The following is a 25,338-nucleotide window of genomic DNA, read 5'->3' as shown; positions in this document are numbered from 1 at the left end:
ACATTGTGGGGAAAATAAATGGTCCTAAATTATTATAGAACTTCACATTTTTCAACAAGATGTTTCATTCCAAAAAAATTAAGCACTGAAAAATCATCCTAAAAGAGGATCAGAAGCAGCAGAAAACAGAAAATAAACTAGAGCTTGCCTTTTTGACTTGAAACATAGGTTGTTAACTTAAAATTTCAAGTCTGCCTGCCTTTCATTCCCTTCCTTCCCACTCTGCAAATTACTGAATGACTTGGGGTAAAAAAAGAAAATGTGTATACATACATATATGGAAGAGGTATTTAAAAAGTCACCTGTCTTTAGAAAAGTGGATGCTTCAATAATAAGATATTTTTAATGGTTCAGGAGATGGATGCTTCCTTGGTAATATTTTATCAGTGCTATGTAAATATTCAACACAGAGGTTCTGCATCTCGTTGGAAGCCAACCGCTGAGGCATTTGTGGTGGCATCTGCCCATTATATGTACTGCTATTTGTTTACTCCCATTGTTTTTCTATCTCCTTTCCTGCCTGGCTTTACCAGTGACTCTAATTTAATTGCTCCGTACTATCGGTGACCCTGAAACTAAAAAATTTGCTGACCCATGACTTTTTCCTGTAATTTAAATCCATTTTCCTTTAACTATTCTCAAAAGATAGATGGTCAGCCTGTTTTCTAGTGATCTTCATAAACCCAGGTTAGTTCCTTAGTTTTTTGCTACTTAACCAGCTTTTAAAAAATCTCTCTTGTACTGCCTTGTCTTTAAAAATACTCTAAAATAAAAATAATCTTTGTTTACTGTCTGAATATTTGTTAGATACATTGACTTTCTGATTTTCTTTACAGGTTCCTCCTGAATTTGATTTCTCTGCTCACAAATATTTTCCCGTTGTGAAACTTGTTTGAGACTGATAGGTGATCATAAAGGGGTAAAATCTACTTTCAGATTCTCCTTTTTAGGACCCACTCATCAGTCTTACCATATAACATGAAGTGACATGGATTTCTTGGATAACAACCCATTATGAGGAATTTTTAATTTGACAGCCTTATATGATGTGAATGAAAACTGCTGTTTTAAAGTGGTTTATTATGTCCGTGGATGAAACTGATCTTGTTGAATGCATTGATGAACGTTATATGGTTTTATTACAGATTTAATCATAAATCATTTTTTATAAATGATTGAGTGAAAATAGTGTTTGTAAAGGTTAATAAATATGACCAAAATGTATTACTGGAGATAAAACAATAGTACTTTGTTGGTACATGTGGAGAGCTGAAGGTGTTTACTGTTTAACATTTGAGTAATTCAAGCAAATTATCTAAAACATGTTTCAAATCAAGGGATTTAGGCAAAATACATTTTGAAAGGGGCCTAGTCTAAGCTATGTAGGGAGGCTATTATATGGGCATTATGATTCCATGTCATGACAAATTATATACCTGTAAGAATGTAGATGTTTTTTAAAATGTCCTTAACTATTACTTTGCTACTTTTAAAAGATTAACATTTAGACCAAGCCCCTTAAAAGTACTTAGCACTTTTAGTTGTAATTTAAATAGTAGTTCTATCTTCCCAACTGTAGTATAGTGACAATCTTTCTAGAACCTGCTCATTCAATTAATGGAATGTGGAATTTTTAAATGTGGCATTGAGCTCTTCTGGGGTAAACTGAGTAGAGAAGGTAAAAAAAGGTCCCTAGGGCAGTAGGTTGACTGCTTTTTCTTTAGTAAAAGAAACACTGGTGGTGGGAACACAGGAAGGCTGGAAGTGCAGAGGAATTTGGAGTAGCAAGTTGGAGTCTGGTCCTTGCGCTTAACAGTTTGCTTCAGCTGATAAAAGTTGGTTCATTTGTCAGGTATTTACAGATCAATCCAAGCACACAAGTTGGTATATCAAATACCTCCAAATCTTAAGGAGAGTAGGGAATCAGAACTGATTGCTTTTGCTTATAAGGAACCATAAAATAATAAGGAGCCATAAAATAGAACTTGAGATGACTGAATATTTTTGTCATCCTACAGCTGCCCAAAGAGTTTTAGAATTGATTTTGAAGAGATGAAATGACCTGAGATACTGAACCAGTCCACCTATGCATTCATTTACATTGTAAGATTATAAGGTTTCTTTTCCTTAAGTCCTCTGCTAATAATGCCTTCCATTTAAAAAGAGAATTTATCTGCTTTTGGAGGATCATGTAAAGTTATTACACAACTCTGAAACCTTCTGTCTACAATTCAAACATTAAGCCAAGCTTAAAGGAAGGTGTTGTACTTTGTTTTGATCACAGATATGTCACCTGATGAGTTCTAGAATAATTTTTTAATGAGCCTATCTCAAAAAACCAGAGCAAGATTGTCCTTTTCTGGAAAAAAAACAAAACACAAAACACTGCCAGTTGTAGGCTGCTGATTGAAGTCACAGAACTACTTTTTTAAATGGTACAAAAATGTTAAATGTCGATAATGCAGCAGCTTTTTTGGAGTGTGAGTGAAAATGTTGAGGTGACTATTTAAATGCGAACTTAAAAGAGTCTGGATAAAAGCGGATGTGGCACATCACCCTGGAGATTCCATCACTGCTGTTCACTACAGTTTTCAGAGACAAATTAATAAGAAGCAAGCTACTAACACAAAAACTCCGGCTTACCTCTTACAGCCAAATGGGTTTTCATCTTAATTCCCATGTGTTTAACATTCATACAAAAAGGCATCTACTCATTTAAATGTTTCTAAAAGACAAATTTCAGTTAATATGAAAAGTAGGTTATCTATCTAGGACATCTCTGATCAATTGCAATCATTTATTTAGACTTAACAGTAAAATATTTACGAAGCACCCAGCATAGTACTAGACTCTCTAGGGGAATAAATTATATTGGCGACTTACGTTCAATGTCACTCAATTCAGGAGTAAGAATAGAAAATAAGCATTTGTCTCAATTGGTTAGGGCCTTGGTTTGTAAAACTCATTATCTGAAGTGTATAGTTTAAAGATGATAATATCGAAAGTCAGTTAACTCTTCCCAGAGATGCACACCAGTAAGAGTAAAGCCGTTCAGTTGTGTGTTTTAAGTGCATGGGAAGAAACGTATTTTAGAATAATCCTTCAATGTACACATGATCAGAATTTTAGAAACCAGTTTTTAAGGAACAATGGCTTAGTACACTTTAAGAAAGCGTTTCTCTCTGAGCTGAGAAATAGCATACAAATACACAAACATTTAAATACACAATCAAAATAAACTTTTCCCAACTTTCAGGCACTAATGAACATATTCATTATCTAAGCTAATATGTGCAAAAAGGAAGTTAATATAACCCAGTTAATAGAACCTCTGCCATTAAAAATTTTTCTAAAATTCATTTCAAAGACAAGTATTAGAATAACTATTATTTGTAATTAATAATCTTTTAGGCTAAAACATACTGGTAGTAAAACTAACCTCCAGGACCATGAATTCACAATTCTCTTCACCATGCCAGGTTCTATGAATGGATAACCAGCGATTACCAATTAAAACAATCATGCTAATTATCTAGTTATTTAATGACAACATACTGACTTAACAGGGAGTGAGAGGTTTATTTCTCAAGTTTCATCACACAAAAGTACACACTAGGTGTGTGCTGTGATTAGATTCCTCGGGAAATACAAATCTAATCCAAGGTTGCTTAGAATCCACCTGCAGTCTGATCTGCAGGAGAAAAGATAAAATGACTCATCTCTCCTGCCCACACACCATTTGAGAATAGAGAGGACAGGTGTGAATTAGTTTATGCCGATTACAGATTGGAATAGCTGATTTAATTTGGACCACAGCAGAAGACCAAGGCTAGGGTATCTACTTGATGCTTATTAACACAGGTGTGTGTTTTGTTTTTTAACAGCCATAATACCTCTAAATGGTGCCGTGGGCTAGGTGCTTGTGATCCCACAGGAAGCCAGGGGTACTAAAGCAGACTGCCTGGAGAAACCACACAGGGCACACCCCCTAGAGGAATGGCCTTGAGGCCTCTGTAAATGAAGATGAAATCATCACGGGTTACTTTTCATTTATGTTGACATCTCATCTCCACAACTTAAAAGCTGGTTCTTTAGTGATCAAATAGGGGATGAAGGGAAAACTGGAAGTTTTAAAAGCTGGACTAACAGTATTTCATTTCTCAGCAACTCTGTGCACACTAGCTAAACATGAGATGAATTATTTGCGAAATCAAGCCTAAGACTAAGGGAGTGGGACACGGACTTAGATAAAATCTTATAGAGCTACTTTTATACTCTTATGTGCCTTTTCTGTGTGGGAAAGTTCAGTCTTAGCAATTAGGGAAAAGGGAATTATACATGAAGAGCATCCAAGTTGTAGAGCTGTTAGAAGGCAAAGCAGGTGCTGCCTCAGTGACTGCCAGGGGCACAGCAAGTCCCCCTGGCGTGAGGCCAGGTTATGCTCCAACTCCTCTGGGCCAGTTTCCTTTCACAGCGAGGGAGTCCCACCAGATGACCCGAGGAGACTGCATCTCATCCTGTAGCTCCAAATATATTTTAGTCAGCGCACCACCCACTTGGCCATTAGAGAGCCTCATTGAAAGCCATTGGTGTGGTTTTGCCAGTTATTCACAAGTGGCAAAAGCCTATTTTCTTGAAATATTAAGGACCAACTAAAACCAAAACTATCACTTATCAATGTAAATTATGATTAGTCATTTTCAAATGAACATTAACTTGATTTTTAAATCAGTTTTGATAGGCATTTACCACAGCTAAATATGTAAACTATGACACAATGCCATTTCTCTCCCTTTTCTAATATTTCCCAACTTACAACAGTATACTGTTCAATACCAACTTTCTCTTTTCCTCCAGCAAAGTAGGCAGTTTGTCCACAACAAACCCTCCCCATGGTACTGTGTCGCCCTCGGGCACCCGGGTCACCTCTGCTCTGGCCCCTGTTGTGTCAAGTCTAATCCACTTGTAGCTCTTTTTGGTGATGCCCACTCATTACAGAAGATGCTGCTTTGCCTACACACATTAGCAAAGTAAGTACAGATCACAAGTTTTCACATTAGAAGCCACTTAACATTAACGACAAGGGCTATTATACAAGTGGTCGTTAAAAATTCTCCCCCAAACACCTTGGTGTTTAAACGAGTTTACAATGCTGTCAGTAGTGTTAGCGTTACAGTCAGTGCTCCAGGCCTCTGAGTGTCAGAACCAGGAATGAGCACAGTAGAGCAGAAACCCGTAAATTCCGGTGCTGACCAGGGAGAACAGAAATGACGGGCTGGTGCCCTCACTTGCCACCGCATTTGGAGAAGAGAATAACTCCAGGAGGAACCAAGAAGAGGTGTGTGTGTGTTTTTTACGTGCAGCAGGCCTCTCCTTCACATCAGAAGATGGACTCTTCCTGTGGATTTTATTTTAAACACAGGTACATCCCAGGATGGTAAGTGCCACTGTCCCTATCCTGGAGAACTTGTATTCTGTTTTTGGTGTTGATCTTCTCATGAAATACCTATTAGCCAACACATGTTAACATCTTTAATACAGATGCTTCAAAAGTAACCCCCACTGACATACTAAAATTCCACAATAATCATCTTTAAGTGTGTATGTTACTTAGTAAATTTCACAGTATTCAATCCCTCGCGAATATTTTGTAGTTATCGCTGTTCAGTCCTGACATGAAATTAAGTGATTCCAGTTTGATTGTGGGTTTCCTCTTTTCATGCTGATCAAGTAAATTTATCGTCTCTTTTCTGATTTTCTGCATTAAGAACTAAAAAGGAAAAAAACACATAATACTTTAAGTATTAAATGTTTTGAGAAACCAGCCTGGCAGGTCCCATTGACATAAATATTTTAGAAACTGTCATAAAGACTATCTCCCATGGCAACACTGCAATGGGGAATTGCATTCTGAGGACAAGATAGCAAACGAGACCACTTGTTTGGCCAACAGGTACCATTACAACATCTCACACATCTGAAAATGCCATATTTGAAATAGTGAAATAATGTCCCATGTCCTATAAAATGGGTAATAAAAATGTACTCTCAGGAAAACTTGGATGCTGTCACAATCCTCATCAACACCTCTTAGTGCACCTGCAACAGGAAGCACATGCCTCCTGAGAGCCCTGGCAGCCTTGGTCAGCTCTCGCTACTCCAAAGCTCTTCCCTTACAGAGTGGGAATGGACTGTGTCTTCCATCATCCTTACTCTGTCCTTGGAACACACAGACAACATCAAAAGACGTGTCACCAATAAGACCGAAGACCCATGCCTGATTTACAACTATTACACACAGATGGCTGACTTAGAATAACCCCAGTGAATTAATAAAGGCACTGAGCATCAACTGTTGCTTGTATCACAAAAAGAGAGTTGCCAGACATCACCTTCCTCCTGGTGAAAGAACATAACACTGTCATCTTACCAAAGGCTTGACCAGAACCTGAGTCTTATCAAGTCTCTGCAGGAGGTAGAAAGAAGAACATAGTAAACTGCACTATCCAGACTGCGGAAAACTCCAAGTCAACTGGCTCTGGCTCTTTAACAGACTACAAAGAAAAAAAGGGAAGGGAGCCCCGGGGACTTACTGGTTAAAGAACATACTAAATTTAGGAAAATAGGCAAGACTAAACTATGGTGTCCAGGGATGCCCACTTGGGCGATAAACCCATGAAGAAATGTAAGAAAATGCCTACTAGATCTGTCAGGAGAGGGGTTGCTACTACAGAGAGGGAAGGTGCTGGGCCTGGGGCAGGACACAGGGAGGGGCTTCTAGAGGGCGGGCCACATTCTATTTCGTGAGTGGGCGTGGAGGGTGGTTACAAGGTGTTCATCTTCTAAAAACTTTGCTTTGTGTGGTTTTTCTGAATCTGTTTTACTTCCTAACAGGAAAATTTTGTAAGCATACTAAATGAAAACGTACATTCCTTCCAACTCCCAGAGGCAATAAAAGATACAAAAACTGTAGAAACATGTGCATGGCAAAATCAAGACAAACTGGGAGAAGGTATCTGCAACTTCACAGATAGGGAGCAATGTGTCCAGCACACACAGACTCTTAAAAACAGAATTAAAACACCAAGCATCTGAAAAAATAAAAATTTTAAAAGGAAATCGTAAGTTCATAATGATACTAAAACAAATCAGTGTGTGTGAGTGTATGAGTGTGTGTGGGAGTAGGGAGGTCCCTACAGAATGGCAGCTAGTCCTGGCTGGGTGGCTCAGGTGGTTGGAGCATCGTCCTGGACACAATAAGGTTCAATTCCCAGTCAGGACACATACCTAGGTTGTGGTTTCGATCCCCAGCTGGAGCACGTGGAGGAGGCAACCAAATGATATTTCTCTCTGACATCAATGTTTCTCTCCATTCCTCTCTAAATCAATATTTAAAAATTAAAAAAAAAAAAAAACAAAAAACATGGCAGCTAATATCTGTGAAGGTGACAGGATCAGAAAAGTCACCATTAGACAATGGGTTCCAATGGATGGTAAAGCCAAACCATTGCAAAGGACCCCTGCCCCGACGGGGATGGAATGTGCAATATGATGGAAGTGATTAACATTGCCTTATGATATGTATGAAAGTTGTTAAGAGCATGGATCCTAAGTATTCTCATTACAAGGGAAAAAATACACTTTGTATCCCTAATGAGACGATGGATGTGAATTCGACTTACTGTAGTAATCATTCCACGATATACATAAGTCAACTCATTATGCTGTACAACCTAAACACACAGTGTTGTATGTCAATTCTATCTCAAAAATGGAAAAAGGCATCCCAGATGACAAATTAGTTATATGGAAAATGGACTTTGGCAAGGGAGAGACCTGGAGCGCACTGCCTTCACCAAGCTGCCAGCCTGCCATCCGTGCCTCCTGGTGTGGAGCAAGAGGAACACACGGCAGCTGCAAAAATGCCCAACCTGAATCCAATCACAGCAAAACAGACACACCCAGACCTGATCCATCCCACTGGCCTGGACTCACCAAAAATTCAAAATCCTAACACTACAAAACGCTACTATAAAAAGCTGCCTGGAAGCGCTGTGCATTGTAACAGGGCTTTTTGATAGGTGCTATAATCAGCGGTGACCTGGCCATTTTGTTGGGAAATCCCTAAGTGTCACTGAAGACCCACCCTCCGGCTGACTCCCAAGGCCTGGAGCACCATGAACACACTCCTCAACCCTGCACCTCCCTCCTGGCCCCTAATTCGAAGGCTTCTGAAGAAAAGAAGGTCTTCAGCTTACAGAGTAGACCGTTACAACTGCGCCTAGAACGAGGCAAACCCACCACAGTCATTACCATTTACGTTCCTGTCATTCCCTGCAAGGGCTGCCTGCTTGTCTGTTTCAGATTCTGCCTCATTTTCATCCATGTTGTAGTCATCATCTCCTCCCACTTTTTGCTCGTTTCTCCCTGTAACATTAACACAGACAACACATAAAGCATAAACTCCATCATTTCTCTTGGTGCCAGAGACACAACAGAGCCCAGACACTGGGTTCTTCCAACCATGGTTTTACCAACAGATCTTTTTGCCACATCTCAGAACTGACAGGGACTCGTGTATTTGCTGCCAGTACACATACCGTGTAGGAGTTCTCTATTCACGTATTCCACTTTGACTCTGAGTCTATATAATATGGGGAACTAACTAGCTAGCTAAACCCAAATCCCAGTTTTTTAAAGAGACAATCAACTGGAGGTTGTTTCCACTGTTTTTGGAAATAACAGGTTTCTAATTAACTAGAGGCCCGATGCACGAAATTCATGCAAGGCACTCAGCCCTCGTAGCCCTGGCTTCATCCAGAAGGTCGTTCGGCCATCTGGTCTAATTAGCATATTATGCTTTTATTATAGACTAGAGGCCCAGTGCACGAAATTCATGCACTGAGGGAGGGAGTCCCCCTCAGCCCAGCCTGCGCCCTCTCACAGTCCAGGACGCCCTCGGGGGATGTTCGACTGCCATGGAGGCAGGAGAGGCTCCCACCACCACCCACCACCCCTCACCAGCCGTGAGCCTGGCTTCTGGCTGAGCAGGGCTCCCCCTGTGGGAGCACACTGACCACCAGGGGGCAGCTCCTACACTGACCATCTGCCCCCTTGGTGGTCAGTGCGCATCATAGAGACCTGTCATTCTGCCAATTGGTCAATTTGCATATTAGCCTTTTATTAGATAGGATAATGGCATCTCCTTAGAGTAGCTCGTTGCTCCAAAAGAAGGAAACGGAGTGGCTGCCGTGAGCCAAAGGATAAAATTTCCCATCAGACCTACAGAATTCCATCATTCATCACTACATCCATCCCTGGAAAGAACAGCAACCGGAAAGGAAGATCAGGACAAAATGCATTTCACAGACACAGTCACAGGGTTTAACCTACACATAGCATATATGTATGTAGATAAATAAATCTTTTTTTAAGCACACCTGGAAAAGTCAGCTCTATTTGTATTTCTCAGCACTCGCTGCCTGACGTGGACATGAAGCACAAGCCAGTGCCCTGTCGCTTCATTCCACAAAGTGGATCATCACCATGCACCTGGAAGGAGGTGCATCCTCATGCCCTGCAGTAGCGCGCCCCTGGAGGCTGTTACACGTGACCAGCTGCTCAGTGGTCTGACGGCTAGTGGACAGCCACCGACCGAATCAGCCCCCTGAGTTTTATTGCTTCAATTCTTGAACTGAGAACTTGTGAGGACACATTCTTCAGAAAGGTCTCCCACCTGAAAAGTCCCCTCACACCCTGTAAATATTATTTCTGAAAATTCCAGGTGCCAGGGAGTGTACTGCTCTTCCCTCCTGCCTCCTACTTGATAACGGATACTGAATAAACGAACCACCAGATCATGGGCTGCTGTTCGGTAAACTTCAGGGGGACCCTTCCTATGCCAGCAGGCAGCCCACAGAGCCTCTCACCCACCTTCCTCGTCAGCATCCTGCTCCTCCTCCTGCCCATCCCGGACCACAAGCTGGTCCCGCTCAGGCTCCTCCACCTCCTGGTTTTCCAGGCTCATCAGCAGGGTGGCTGGCACCTGTGGGGCTTGGCCGAGGTCTCCAGCATCTCCCATGCCTCTTCCGCCCGCATGTCTGTCTGCCTCCACAGCCCGCTTGTGGTCTGGCTCCTGTGGCAGCGCCTGGCTGTCCCTCCGAAGCGCCTCCTCGCTGATGACCTGGATGTCATTGGTTTCCTCTGTGCACAGAACAATGTTAGCTGTGAGCCCCCTGGCATTTAACTTCATTACAACAAAAACCCTCATACCACTCAATTCCCAGAGCCCTCCCAAGGACTGTGGATGGGGGAGCCGAGGACGGGGTGGGCAGCTGGGTAATTTGCTTCGTGACCTCAGCAGAAGGCTCCAGTCCTGTCAGAACCGGGGCCTGCAGTTCATCTTCAGAACCATGACCTGCAGTTCATCTTCAGAACCATGAGCAAGGGGGAAGTAGTTCAGAAAAAAAAAACCTGGACTAAGTGATCTTGTTTACAGTGACAACCTACAAACGGGGGATTATCTGACCATTGTATGGTGGAGACAAGTACTTGGGAGCCACTGGCAGGTGCCTAGGACTCAGCTACCGCCCTGTGATCCCCAGCCCCACCCTGTCCTGAAGAAAGGCACAGCCTAGACCTTTGTACACAGAACACAGAGCAGGCACGCACTTTACAGGGATGAGACCAACAAGATCGAGAAGCACCAGATCCAGGTGCCCAGAGACACCTGCCACCTGCAGCCCCATTATCGAGCTCGCTGACGCCTCCAGCAGCACACTCTGCCCTCCGAGTGTTTGTTCGGAGTGCAGGGCTTGAACTGCACCGTCTTTTATTTGAATGGGGCTCTGGCGGGAGTTTAAACACGTAACTACTACCAAGCTTCACTTACCTTTCTCACCCTCCTTCCTCAAATCCACAGCCGCCTCAGAACTGGGGACTGGCGTCGGGGGCTCGCCGTTACTGGGCATGTTCCCTTCCGTGTGTGGCACCTCTGCCGGGGGCAGGCCTGCTTCCTGCACCCTTGGCTGAGGCTCGCTGGGAGCTCGGAGCTGAAACAGGAGCACAGGACAGCCACGGCAGGGCTCCATCACTAGAAACCTCAGAACAACCCTGAGCGATGCGATGGGTCATCGCGTCCTTCTGACAAATGAGAACACGGAGACCCTGAGAAATGCCATCATCTACCCCGATCGTGCCCTTTCACCCGGCATAAATCAGAACATCTGAGGCTGAGTCAAGATCTCCCCAAAAGTACTTTCAATAATGGATGGAAAAATAAAATGATGGATGGACAAGTGGGCAGAAGATCAATAAGGAAAAGGAAACTAGACAGAACAGACATTAATAGAACACTCAACCCAACCAGAACAAAATAAACATTCTTCTCAAGTGTACCCTGAATATTCACCAGGACAGACATATGCTAGGCCACAAAACAAGCCACAACCAATCTAAAATTACTGAAATCATACAAACTATGTTTTCCAACCATAGTGGAATGAAATTATCATAGCAGAATGAAATTTGAGAAATTCACAAATAACCAATGGATCAAAGAAATCACAAGCCAAATGAGAAAGTATTGAGAAAAACTAAAACAAAAAAACAACACAACATACCAAACTTATGAGAGGCAGCTAAAGCAGTGCCTGGAAGGAAATTTATGGGCCTACATTAAGAAAAAGAAAGATCTCAAAAATCAGTAACATAATCTTTCACGGTAAAGATAATGGTGCAACAGGAGCAAACTGAACCTACTCAAGGAAAGACATTGTAAGGATTAGAGAAGGAATTCATGAAATAAGAAATAGAAAAATAGAGAATAATCAATCAAATCAAGTTAGTTCTTAAAAATATGAAAAAAACTGACAAACCTCTAGCCAGATTAACTGAGCGAAAAGAGAGAGTAGACTCAAATTACTAAAATAAAAAAAGAAAGGGTACAACAATACCAACCATACACAAATAAAAAGTATTATTTATAAGGGAATATTATGAAGAATTGTTTGTCAACAAGATTGATAACTTAGATGAAATAGACACGTTCCTAGAAAGACAAACTACCAAAACTGACTCAAGAAGTAGAAAATCTGAGTAGAGTTAAAACAAGAGATTGAATTAGTAACTTAAAAATTACACCCCTTTAACTCTCCCCACCCACAAAATAATCCCAGGCCTAAAATGGCTTCATTAGTAAATTCTACCAAACATTTAAAGAAGAATCAATACCAAATCTTCACAAACTCTTCAAAAAAAAGAGAAGAGGAAGGAATACCCCCCAAGTCATTTTATAGCCAGTATTACCCTGATACCAAAGCCAGTCAAAGGCATTACAAAAAAATAAAACTATAGACCAATATCCCTTATATAGGCAACAAAATATTAGCAAGTCATATTCAACAACACATAAAAGAATTATATACCATGGCCAAGGGATTTATCTTGAGAATGCATAGTTAGTTTAACATTTAAAACTCAATTAACGAGTTAACTGCCATGCATCCAAAACGGAAACCATCCCCACATGCCACGATATTTTAAATTTAATTTTTAAAAAAATCAATTTGCAATGAATATTATAAAAATAAATATATTACTCACAATTAGGGTTTCTTGAATATTTTCAGTTGAAAATTCTCACAAAAAATGATTTTAAAGTTGGTCTATAGGTGCTTATGGCAGGCAAATGTAGCCCTGGCCAGTGTTGCTCAGTGGTTAGAGCACCAGCCTGTGCACCAAAGGGTCTCAGATTCGATTCCCAGTCAAGGGCACATACCTGGGTTGCAGGTTTGATCCCCAGCCCGTGCAGGAGGCAACCAATCAATGTGTTTCTCTCACATCAATCAATGTTTCTCTCTTTCCCCCTTCTTCCTTCCCTTCCACTCTCTCTAAAAATCATTGGGAAAAATATCCTCAAGTTAGAAGATCAATATAAAAATGAACTGTATTTCTGTATACTAGCAAAAGATAAATTAAAAGTGAAATTAAGAAAATAATTCCATTTATAATAGCATCAAAAATACTTAGAAATAAATTTAACAAAAAAAGTGCAGGACTTCTGAAAACCATAAAACACTGTTGAAAGAGATTTCTAAAGGACTTAAATACATGGAAAGACATCCCTTAAATATGTTAAGACATCTGATTGGAAGACTTAATGCTGCTAAGGGGGCAATACACCCCAAACTGATCTACAGATTCAATGTAATCTCTCAAAATCCCACGTGGCTTTGTTAAAGAAACTGACAAACTGATCCTAAAATTCAGAGTGAAAGTCAATGGATACAGACTAGCCAAAGTAATCCTGAAAAAGAACAAAATGGGAGGTTACGATAAAGCTACAGTAACCAAGCCTATGTGTGAGGTACTGACAGGATAGACAATGGAATAAAAGTGAGAGTCTAGAAGTAAACCCTCATGTTTACAGCAAACTGATTTTTGACAAGGGTGCCAAGACAATGCCGTGGGGGAAGAATAGGATTATTTTTCTCAGTAAGTGGTGCTGAGACAACCGGATAGACAGTCAATGCAAAAGACTGAAGTTGGATCCCTACCCACACAACAGCTACAAAGATTAAATTCACTCAAGATGGAGCATAGGACTAAATGTAAGAACAAAATGTGAAGAACTATAAAACTCTCAGAAGAAAATACAGGAGTAAAAGGAGATATATGTACTTAATTGTTTAAACAATAAAAAATGTGTAAAGAAAATACAGGAGTAAATCTTCATGACCTTGGGTTAGGCAAAGTATTTTTAGTTATGACATCAAAAGAATAAGCAACACAAGAAATATATAAACATGACTTCATCAAAAGTAAAACCTTTTTGCTTCAATGAACACCAATAAGTAAAAATTCACAGAGAGAAAAAATATTTTCAAATCATGTCCAATAGCTGTATATATGTATGAATTCATTACAAACTCTTACAACTCAATAAAAAATAACTTTTAAAAATGACAAAGGAGCTAATAAACATTTCCTCTGAAGAAGATATACAAATGGCCAATAAGCACATGAAAAGATGCTCAACTATCACTAGTGATTAGGAAAGAAAATCACATTAAGAAAACACTCCACACTCACTAGAATGGCTGTAATTGAAAAGGTAGGTAATAACAAGAGTTGACAAGAATGTGGAGAAACTGGGACCCTCATAAACTGCTGGTGAGAATGTAAAATGATACGATCACTTTCCAAAAATAGTTTGGCAGTTTCTCGAGACATTAATTTACAAAGACCCAGCAATTCCACTCCCCAGTCGGTATATACCTAAGAGAAATGAAAACTTATGCCCATATAAAAATACGTACATGAATGTTCATAGCCACATTATTCATAATAGCCAAAAAACTGGAAATACCCAAGTAACTATCAACGGACAAATGAATAAAGTGGTATGTCATATAATGGAATATTATTCAGGCATTAAAAAAAAAAATAAAGCTACAACATGGATGAACCTTGACTGCATTATGCTAAGTGACAGAAGTCAGACACAAAAGGCCACATAATGATTTCATTGATATGAAATGTCCAGATCAGGCAACTCTACAGAGATAAAAAATGGGATGGTGGTTATCTAGGGCTCGGGGGGTTGGGGTAAGTGGGGGGTGAGCTAATGAGTATGGGGTTCCTTTGGTCATGAAAACGTTCTAAAATTGACAGTGATGATGGTTTCACAACTTTGTGAATATACTAAAAACCAAAAAACTGCAAATACTCTATGGGTGAATTGTATGGTATGTAAATGATATCTCAATGAAGCTGCTAGATTTTAAAACAAAAACGAAGAACTCCCAGAAGCAATTTCATGGGATGTGCTTGACACAGGAGACAGCCTGGACGCATGGGCTCTGATCGGCTCCACCGCTGACCAGGTAAGTGTGACCTTGGCCATCGCACTTAACCATCACCATGGGCCTCAGAACATGGAAACAGCAGCCACTCCCTCCCAAGGCGGCTGTGAGCTTCACATGAAGTCATCCCGGCAGAGCCCGGAGCACAGGGCCTGGGCCTGGAGGCCAGCCTACTCAGCACCCCAGGACCAGGCCGTGTGTCTCAGGGAAGCAAACCCCCTGGGGAGAGCAGAGAACAGAGCAAACCTGACAGCAGACGAGGGAACGAAATGCCCGGAGAGGGGTAGGAAAACCTTCTGGAAACCCTTGGCAGCGAAATCCAGAATTACCTGCTGGCTTGGTTCCTTGTGTTCACTCAGGTCTCTGGAAGCCACAGCTTCATTCCCCTTTTTGGTGACTTCTTCTATCTGCTCCTCACACTGCTCCTTCACCTCTTTCATCTGATTGATGCACTGGCTCCTTTGGGGACAGAAGGAAAGGACAAACACCCACAGGGTGTCTATACCCAAGTGTGTCCCTGCAGTGACTGAAATCCACAGGAGACACTTTCTCCTGCCCCACGCACTTCATCTAAAGACAATACGTAAGGCAGGACAATGCGTGCTTTCATTAAATGACAAGAAAACTGTAGTCAATTGAAACTTTCTAAGAATATGTCACCTTGTTCTAGAACAGGTAAACTTTACTGGTTAGGAAAAAAACAATTTTTAAAACATAATCTGTGGCCTGGCCAGCAAGGCTCAGAGGTTGAGCTTTGACCTGTGAATCAGGAAGCCACGGTTCAATTCCCTGTCAGGGCTCATGCCTGGGTTGCGGTTTGACATCCTGTAGGGGGTGTGCAGGAGGCAGCTGATCAATGATTCTCATCATTGATATTTCTATCCTTCTCTCCCTCTCCCTTCCTCTCTGAAATCAATGAAAATATATTTTTAAAAAATAATAGTAATGTATGTATTGGTTAGTTAATTGTGACAAATACACCATACTAATGTAAAGTGTTAACAATAGGGGACACTGGGTATGGGATACACGGGAACTCTGTACTATCTCAGCAATAAATCTAAAATTCAAAATGTATATTAAAAAATGGAAATAATTGAACTGAACTGGAGGTGTGAGAGAACTGCTGATGGAGAATCTAATTCGGCCCAAGCTCCCAATTAGCAGAGACACTTTGAGGTATCACTTCAGCTTTGTACCTGGAACTCAAGTGTCTGTTATAAAGTAATTGAGAGAATTAGCCACTTGTACAAATGAGGAAGCTAAGAGGTGACCTGACTGACACCACCCAGGGCTGCAGAGAGAAGAGAGAGAGACAAGGCTGAAGTCAGGCCAGACTGTGGTTTCCTGACTGCAATGCTCCCGCTACCGCACGGCTGCCTCATCCGAGTCACACCCATTTCAGAGCCAGGGGTAAGTGCACTTGACCTCTTAACTCTTGTACTGTACTGGTCAGTTCACAGGACTTACTGGATCTCAACCACACACACAGAGGGACATCAGGTACGTTAGAAATAATGAAAGACAGAGATCCTAACCTGGCACAGCTTACAGATCAAGAGAAGACCTGGAGAAAATTCGCTTGTATAAAATTCTCACACACGCGAGCCGCGCGTGGTAGACCAGTGCCCCGTAGCTTAGCACAGCGAACAAGAAGGAAGACCTCTGTATACGGAAAGAACTAGATGTGTCCAATTCATTGTTACCCAACAACTTCACAGCAGCTCAGGATTAGCAAAGAGCAGGTGCAGGGCCATAGCTGGACCTTGAAACCTACAAAAAGGAACTACTGTTTTCGCCGGCTCTCAGCCCTGCCAAAATTGAGTACAAAGAAAAGAGCCTGTGTGTGTCAGCCTTGCGGATCAAGGTCAGCTTTCCACATTCCCGCTCAACCGCAACAAGAGCCACTGCAGAACGAAGCTCACGTGCAGGTCCTAGAGATCGGGACAGTGTTACTTCCTGGAGGCCGCAGGCTGGCTTCTTCTTACACCTTCAGGGTGACTGTTCAGGCATTAACTGGAGCTCAAATGTAGAGACATACAAGACTGGGCCCCCAGAGATCGCCCTAACTGGTGCAACTGATGGTCGGAGGACTACGAACAGAATGTGCTCAGTACAGGGATCTATCAAGGCAGATGATCTGATTATCCAGGCTGCTGACATCAGAGTGTTACTGCTTACATTCCACCAGCCTGCTTCCTCATGGCATGGAGAGGAGATGGCGGGCAGTTCATCTCATACACCAGCTCTAGGGGCTCTGGGGAGGGGATGCAAGGCTGTGCTTGCATCAAGCACAGTGATCGCTTAGTGATGTCTGCCACAGGGGAGGAGTAAGAAGTGGGGATGTACGCTCACTCCGAAATTTGAAGAAAGAGCACAAACTTGTTTATCAGGAAACCTGGCCTTTCCGTCAGCTTCTGCATTCTCAGCATTGCCTTCTGTAAAATGTTGAGGCCAGAGAGGGTGTTTGAATGGACGATGGGCACATTTATAAGTGGGTATATACACAAAGTTGTGCATTGAATTTGTGGGACCTTGATGCACAATGCTGTGTACATGTCCATTCATAAATTGGCTAACAAGGTGTTCCTACCTTTTTTTAAAAATATATTTTGATTTCTTACAGAGAGGAAGGGAGAGGGATAGAAAGCTAGAAACATCGATGAGAGAGAAACATCGACCAGCTGCCTCCTGCAGGCCCCCCACTGGGGATGTGCCCGCAACCAAGGTACATGCCCTTGACCGGAATCGAACCTGGGACCTCTCAGTCCGCAGGCCGACGCTCTATCCACTGAGCCAAACCGGTTTCGGCGGTGTTCCTACCTTTTATCAGACAATCACAAAGGGTCTCTAATTCAAAGACAGGTAAGAGCAGGGGTCCTCAAACTTTTTAAACAGGGGGCCAGTTCACTGTCCCACAGACGGTTGGAGGGCCGGACTATAGTTTAAAAAAAACTATGAACAAATTCCTATGCACACTGCACATACCTTATTTTGAAGTAAAAAAACAAAACGGCAAAAACACCCGCATGTGGCCCGCGGGCCGTAGTTTGAGGACGCCTGGGTAAGAGCAACTAACTCTTTCCAGCTTTCAACATTCCATGAGCATCATCCCTGGGAATCCTCGTGTATCTGGCTCAGGGCTTTGGACACAACTAATGGCACAGGTGTATTCAGCCAGAGTTTTCCTTCTATCATCCTCCTAAGAGAAAAACAGTGCGTCCCGCACGCATGGCCAACCCGGGTTAGAACATTCCGCTCACTGCTTGTCTCAATGCCCCGATCCCGGAGGCAGAGCTGCCTCCCTGTCGCTGGGCCCTGGCTGATGTCCAGCTAAAACCTTCTGGGTCAAATATACCCAGGGAGGCCATTAACGGCTTACTGTATTTCAGTCAATGGACGGGAAATATGTGCGTTAAGGTGTTTTTCAAGGATGAATAATAGTAAGACTGGAGCCCTTCGTGTTTGAAAGTTTTCATTGATTACCAGCCTGGCTCAGGGTTTCTCAACTAGGCACCTGTGGTATTTGGGGGCAGGTAAAACCTCGTTGTGGGAGGAGCCCCATCTTTGCAGGATGTTTAGCCGTGTCCCTGTTCTCTACCCACCAGATACCAGTAGCACCCTCTTCCAAGTTGTGACCATCAAAAATGTCCACCAAAAGTCTCCCTGGGCACAATGCCACCCACTGAGAACCCCTGGCCGAGCTGAACAAGGTTCCATATATGCATGTTTCCCTACTGTTCCCTCTGCATTGACTACACATGTCCTTTGTCTATTTATGTACTGGGGAGGGGGGGGGGCGCCTATTTTGGGTTGTACTTGGTCTTAAAGTGATCAGGAAGATGTCACGGTGCACAGTTGCTTGGAAGACATCAGACTCCCTACCAGGGCAATCGGTGTGTGGAGACTTGTTCTTGTACACTGCTGGTCACCACGCAGGTGGCCAACGTCCTTTCAGAGATCTACCTGCCCCTTGTCTGGGAGGTGGACGTAGGTCAGTCATATCTGAGCACTCCTGGAACACACGCTTACAGGCTTTAGATGTACCGACGTAGCCAGTTCACCTGTGCTTCACAGCGCGTGAAGTACATCACGGTTTCAAGCACGCTGAGCAAGTCTTTCCTGCTTCGGAGAGCTGCCCTCTTATTTACCTGGTATTACGAGCCACTGGCTAACACCTTCCCATGGCTTTCTGAAGCTCGGCTAACACTTACAACATCAAATGCGTTATTTCTGAAGGCCTGGCTCCCGGAGGGGCCTGGACCTTCCCGGAGAGCCCTGTCTGCTCCCTAAAAGGAAGGGCGAGTGGCGACTATGCCGGCCCGGCTGCTGCCCGAGGCCTGGAGCTCGGCAGCCCCGAGTGCACGCCCTTGGTGCCGAGCCACACTTACAGGTCGTAGGAGAACTTCCTCTCCAGGTTCGTCTGGTTCTTCTGAAACTGGAGGACATCCTGCTGCAGCCTGCCGTAATTCTTCTGCAGGGCCGTTAACTGGTCTGAGCCGCGAGGACGACGGGAGATCACACAGGACGGCGTCAGGACAACAGCGGACACATCCAAACCCACAACCAGAACAGTGGCATGGCACACCAGAGGAGGAGGAGGAGGAGGGAAAGAGGAAGGGGTGAGCGCACGGCCCCTCCCAGCACCCCCAACGCCCCAGCCAGGGAAGCGGCCCTCCGAGATCTATGGCCCTACAGGAAGCGGCACTTTGCTCCTTTCCAAACACGTCTTCTCTCTTAAATCTCCTTCTTGACCTCCAACCCTGAAAATGCCTGTTTCTTTCTTAGACATCATAAGCCCTGAGCTGTCTGTCCTACAAGGTCACAAAAGCTACGGTGTACCCCACTGATTTTGACACCTTATCAGATAAGTAACCCTTCTTCCCTCCACCCCGTCCCTGGCTGCCAGGCTCCGCCAGGGAACTCTCCAGTCAGCTGTTCACAGCCAAGCTACTCTCTGAGGCCCCCGTGTTCATATAATCATCTCGCCCTCTTATCTGGGAAACGGCAGCTTTCTTTGAGGAAATTCATCAGCCCCATCCCTGCTGCCCTGACGAGTTGGCTCATAAAAGCAACACAGGCCCAGCCGCGGTGGCTCAGTGGCTGAGCATCAACCTATGAACCAGGTCACGGTTTGATTCCATCAGGGTGTGGGCTCGATCCCCAGTGTGGGGCATGCAGGAGGCAGCCAATCAATGAATGATTCTCTCTCCCCCATCCCTTCCCCTTTGAAAGCAATACAAATATATTTTAAAAATAAAAAAATAAAGGCAACACAGTAGGAAAAACAGAAATTAAGTTGGTATTTACAAGTCTGGTAAGAACTGCAAAAGAAAATGGATGGGATGCTACAGAAACACTGGGGGGGGAAAAATTTGTAAAAGCTCTACAGAAAAACAGCAGCAGCTGACAAAGCGCCAAGCTGGGGGTGGGCGGGCAAGCTGCCACAGAGGTGACCGCAGAGCGGGCAGACGGCAGCAAGCAGGGCCAGGACACAGCTCTGGACAGACACCCGAGTCCCCCAAGGCTGTCCTCACAGCTCTAGACCTGCCCGGCTCTCTAGGGGGAAATAAGTGAAAGTGACGGGTTCCGGGAACGGCTGCTGCACACAGCCACATGGATCCATCCATCTCAGACACATGGAGGTAACGGCCTCGGAAAGGCAAAACCGGGCTGGGGTCAGGTCAGGGTCATCGCCTGGGTGGGAAACGGCTCAGTGGGTGCCGGAGGCTGAGGTGGGGGCAGGAGACTGACCACGGAAGTCTGCGGGGGGACATCCTGGAGCGATGGACACGAGCCGTGTCCTGACTGTGACTGTGGCGGTCTGGGGCACTCTGCATTTGTCACAACGTACAGAAAGGCACACTGCAAAGGGCAAACTCGATTGTGTGTAAGTTACAGCACCATTACCTAACCTTCAAAAAAAGACTCCATCGTCAAACTGAGCATGGGCAACGGAATACTACGCCACAATGAAAGGGAATGAAGTATGGCCATCTATAACAGCTCGGATGGATTTCCAAGTATGCTGAGTGGAAGCAGCCAGACAAAAAGGATATATACTGTCTGATTCCCTGTATATAAACCTGTAAAATGCAGAGACGGAACCAGATCAGAGGCTCCCGGGGAGGATTACCATGGGGCACAAGGACACCTCGGGGGGATGGACATGTCCCTGTGTTGGTTTTGGTGGTGGTCTCTTGACATGCACACTATGTCAAAACCTGTCCAACTCCGCACTTTAAATAAGTGTCACTCACTCTGTCAGCTGCACCTGATTAAAGCTGTTTAAAAATACTAAGTACAGCCATGCGCTGCTCCCGATGTGCTGGTCAGTGACAGGCCACACACAGGACAGTGGGCCACCATCAGCCTCAGTGTGCAGCAGGCTACACCATCTAGACGTGGGTAAGTACGCGCCATGCTGTGTGCACCATGACGAGACTGCCTAATGACACGTCTCACAACCTATCGGTCGTTAAGCAGCACAGGACCGCCTGGGAAAGGCTGCAGACCGTCCTCCCTTCCTGGTGTGTGACCAGGAGCATCAGCAGATCACACGCTCTGAGAAGCCCCCGGGACCAAGGAACTCACTTAACTCTGTGTAACCCTGCCTTTCCCCTCTGAACATTCTTAGACTCCTAGATGGACATGAGCTGTCCATCTAGGTTTGCAGTTGTGAGTATGAGAAACAGAGTCTATTTTTCTTCTTATGTATTAACTAGAGGCCCGGTGCACGAAATTCATGCATGGTGGGGGGGAGGGGATCCCTCAGCCCAGCCTGCACCCTCTCGCAATCCAGGATCCCTGGCTCTTAACCACTCACCTGCCTTCCTGCCCGATCACCCCTAACCACTCTGCCTGCCCGCCTGATGCCCCTAACCACCTCTGCCTGCCCACCTTATTGCCCCTAACTGCCTCTGCCTGCCTGCCTGCCTGATCGCCTCTAACCGCCTCTGCTTGCCTGCCTAATCACCCCTAACCCCTGTGCCTGCCTGCCTGATCACCCCTAACCGCCTCTGCCTGCTGACCTGATGCCCCTAACTGCTCCCCTGCTGGCCTGATCACCCCTAACTGCTCTCCCCTGCCAGCCTGATCACCCCTAACCACTCTGCCTGCCCGCCTGATTGCCCCTAACCACCTCTGCCTGCCCACCTTATTGCCCCTAACTGCCTCTGCCTGCCTGCCTGGTCGCCCCTAACCCCTCTGCCTGCCTGCCTAATTGCCCCTAACGGCCTCTGCCTGCTGGCCTGATGCCCCTAACTGCTCCCCTGCTGGCCTGATCACCCCTAACTGCTCTCCCCTGCTGGCCTGATCACCCCTAACTGCTCTCCCCTGCCGGTCTGATCACCCCTAACCACCTCTGCCTGCCTGCCTGCCTGCTCATCCCTAACGGCTCCCCCTTGCCTACCTGATTGCCCCTAACTGCCCCTGCCTCGGCCCCACCATTGTGGCTTTGTCAGGAAGAAAGTCCGGTCTATCCAGTCTAATTAGCATATTACCCTTTCATTAGTATAGATTACTGTAGTATTTTCCACACAAACAACTGTAAACCTACTTTTGCCCCACCCTATATATATACCATATATAAAAAATAGATCACATACATATCATAGATATGTGTGTGAGCACATATGTATATTCTTTTCAACATATCAAAAAATGAGAGTGTGAATTCTTCTAGAGCAGCTTACAGTGTATTCAGTAACATTTTTAAAGGAAAAGCTCTTTAAGGAAATATAGTTAGGCAAAAAGAATTAAAGATTACTCAATCACTCATAATCACACCGGACATCAGATTAGAATCAACAACCCACAGAAGGACAAGAGGAAAGTGGGTCCCCGACCCCAGAGGCCTGGTGTCAGGAGGAGAGGAGGAGAGGGGAGCTCACCTTGCAGGGTTCTGATGAGCTTCTCACCCGTGGTGATATTATTCACCAAAACCGCCTGAAAGGAAGATAAACGCAGAATGAAACACCAGAACCCACCCTAGTAAGACGTACACGTGGGGAAAAGGAAGGGTGCACCCCTCCCCCACCCTACGCAGAGGTCAGGAGGGCAGGCCCGGGCGGGCAGCTCTCTGCTGCACTATCTGACGGCCACAGCCAGAAAAGGAACTCGCGCACAGAGAGTCCTGCCTGCCCAACACCAGCTGTCACCGGAGGAAGAGGAACCGGTCCCTGGCTCTCGCAGAGTTCCAGGACAGGACCCTCCGCTGGGCAAGGCCCCTGCCATGCCTGGCTGAATCCCAACTCTGGCTTTTCTTCTGGGGGAGCTGGGTACAGTCAGACCCTCGCTCAGAATCAAACTCCGAGCGCCAGGCCGGCTAACAGAGCCAAGAGAAGGAAACCCGGGGACCCCTCCACCAGCACAGCATCCTGAGTCGTTTTAACCTCTGGCCTCTTCCTCCCGTCCACAGTCTACCAGCCTGGGGAGTGCGGGCCTCACACGCAGTTGGTCACACAGATTTGGGAACGCTGATAACAGGAAAGGGAAAAGCCGCACAGGACTCAGGGCAACAATGTAAGAAAAGCAACGAGAAGGAGGAGTGAGTGTGCCGCTGAGCGGGACCAGCAGCCTGTGCGTGCCGAGTCAACACCTGACAGCAGGCGCTCCCATCCAGGTGCTCACTCCCCTCACCCAGCCGCGCGGGCGGGCAGAAAGCCCCTCACCTGAGGCACAGGCTGCTTAGGAAGCTCAGTCCAGTGGCTCGCTCAACAGCCAACAGGCAAAGCCACGCCTGAGCCCCAGCGGCCGGCTCCAGGGAGCAGCGGGCACTCCATCACTATTTGCCAAACTGGGTCTAAACCCCAGCAGGACACCAACCCAGCGGACTGCACCCAGCGTTAAAGGCAAGCAGGAACCTGAAGAGGCGGGACTAGAACATGAGAGATCAGAGCACGCCACACTGGAAAGCACCGCTTTGTGCACACACACACTGTGCGCGGGGCCACCTGGGAAAGTTTCTTCCTGCGGCATCAACGAAGCTTGGAAAAGGCCGCCCGTAACTTGGAGACACATTTCTGTCCCGTTTCTGGCTCCCGGTGATGATGCCAACCGCCCCGCCTCCCCCTTCTGTGCCTCTGGCTCTCCCCTGGCCCTCTCTGTCCAGCCCCCGCTCTTTCTCTGGCCTGCACAGAGTTTTCTGGAGTCGGGTGTTTATGAATCCAGGGGTGTGCACCCAGAAGTGAAATCTGGCCAGACTGATCTGGTGTTTATCTTGGGAGAGCTGAGCGCAAAGGAACATTTCCTGGTACAACAGGGAAGAAGCCACAGTGATAATATACTGTATAATTATTCTCTCAGGGAGAGGTTATCAAGAGGGGTGTTTATAGACATTCTACGCCAACAAGAAATATTCCATGCGGGCAGCGGAGAGGAGAGAGCCAGCAGTGACAGGAGGACTCGCACAGCCGGGAATCCGATTCACCCAGCGTGCGGCTCCTGCTCCTCTCAGCAAAGGCTTGCACCCGTTCAGCTAAGAAGACAAAAGATGACCACGTAACCCAGCATCCCCACTTCTGGGGATTTATCTGAAAGAACTCAAAGCAAGATCTTGAGGCGGTATCTGCAGCCCCATGTGCTTTTTAAATCTATTTTATTGATTTTTTACAGAGAGGAAGGAAGAGGGAAAGAGAGTTAGAAACATTGATGAGAGAGAAACATCAATCAGCTGCCTCCTGCACACCCCCCACCGGGGATGTGCCCGCAACCAATGCACATGCCCCCGACCGGAATCGAACCTGGGACCCTTCAGTCCGCAGGCCGACGCTCTATCCACTGAGCCAAACCGTTCAGGGCTGCAGCCCTGTGTTTTACAGCAGCACTATTCACAGGAGTCAAGCGCTGCAGCAACCGAGTGTCCCTCGATGGTGAAGAACATGTGCACGCAGTAGACTATTATGCCACCTTTCAAAAAGAATGCACATCCTGCAGTGTGGATGAACCTGGAGGACAGAATGCTAAGTAAGACCATCCAGTCACCAAAGGACAAAAACGACATGATTCCCTCAGATGAAGGATCTAAAGCGGTCAAAATCAGAGACACAGAAAGTGGAAACGGGGACAGCTGCCAAGGGCTGAGGGTGCGGGGAGGGGAGTTAGGGTTGAATGAGCATGGAGTCTCAGTGTTGCCAGATAAAAAGTATCCAGAGGTCTTTTGTACAACAACATGACCGGTACACTTAAACTCCCACCTCGCCTAGTGATCAAACCTTCCCTCTGAACGCCAGAGCTGAAACAAACAGAAAAAGAAAAGGAACACTTCAATGACTGATCTCGGATGTAACTAACCAACATAAAACAGTATCAATGAGGTATTTTGCCTTTCTATTCACACTAAGCCTTCAAAACCCATTCTCATTACAGCACATCCCGATGGGGACATGTTCAGTGCTCAACAGCCACGTGCTGGCAGGGACAGCTCAGTCCCTGAAGAGCAAGAAGGGAGGACAGAGAGCGTCCCAGGAGCAGA

The 25,338-nt window shown here is 45.2% G+C and overlaps 2 protein-coding genes across 4 annotated transcripts in view; one reads left to right on the top strand and one right to left on the bottom strand.

The window, feature by feature from the left end:
• Positions 1-1,224, top strand: part of NAA35 (N-alpha-acetyltransferase 35, NatC auxiliary subunit) — a 51,338-nt gene extending 50,114 nt beyond the window's left edge. For all 3 annotated transcript variants that reach the window (XM_079789726.1, XM_079789727.1, XM_079789725.1), the window contains exon 23: positions 837-1,224. In XM_079789726.1, the coding sequence (XP_079645852.1) occupies positions 837-896 (60 nt within the window). In that variant the 3' untranslated portion in view covers positions 897-1,224. The remainder of the gene's footprint in view (positions 1-836) is intronic.
• Positions 12-25,338, bottom strand: part of GOLM1 (golgi membrane protein 1) — a 46,971-nt gene continuing 21,644 nt past the window's right edge. The window contains exons 4-10 of the mRNA XM_079789728.1: positions 22,757-22,811; positions 19,256-19,358; positions 15,194-15,323; positions 10,892-11,051; positions 9,934-10,203; positions 8,314-8,427; positions 12-5,770 (exon numbers count right to left, since the gene is read on the bottom strand). Of these exons, the coding sequence (XP_079645854.1) occupies positions 5,727-5,770; positions 8,314-8,427; positions 9,934-10,203; positions 10,892-11,051; positions 15,194-15,323; positions 19,256-19,358; positions 22,757-22,811 (876 nt within the window). The 3' untranslated portion in view covers positions 12-5,726. The remainder of the gene's footprint in view (positions 5,771-8,313; positions 8,428-9,933; positions 10,204-10,891; positions 11,052-15,193; positions 15,324-19,255; positions 19,359-22,756; positions 22,812-25,338) is intronic.

Source organism: Cnephaeus nilssonii (assembly GCF_951640355.1).
Source record: "Cnephaeus nilssonii genome assembly, chromosome: 14".
NCBI lineage: Eukaryota > Metazoa > Chordata > Mammalia > Chiroptera > Vespertilionidae > Cnephaeus > Cnephaeus nilssonii.
The sequence above is the reverse complement of the archived record's forward strand: the minus strand, read 5'-3'. Positions and strand labels throughout refer to the sequence as shown.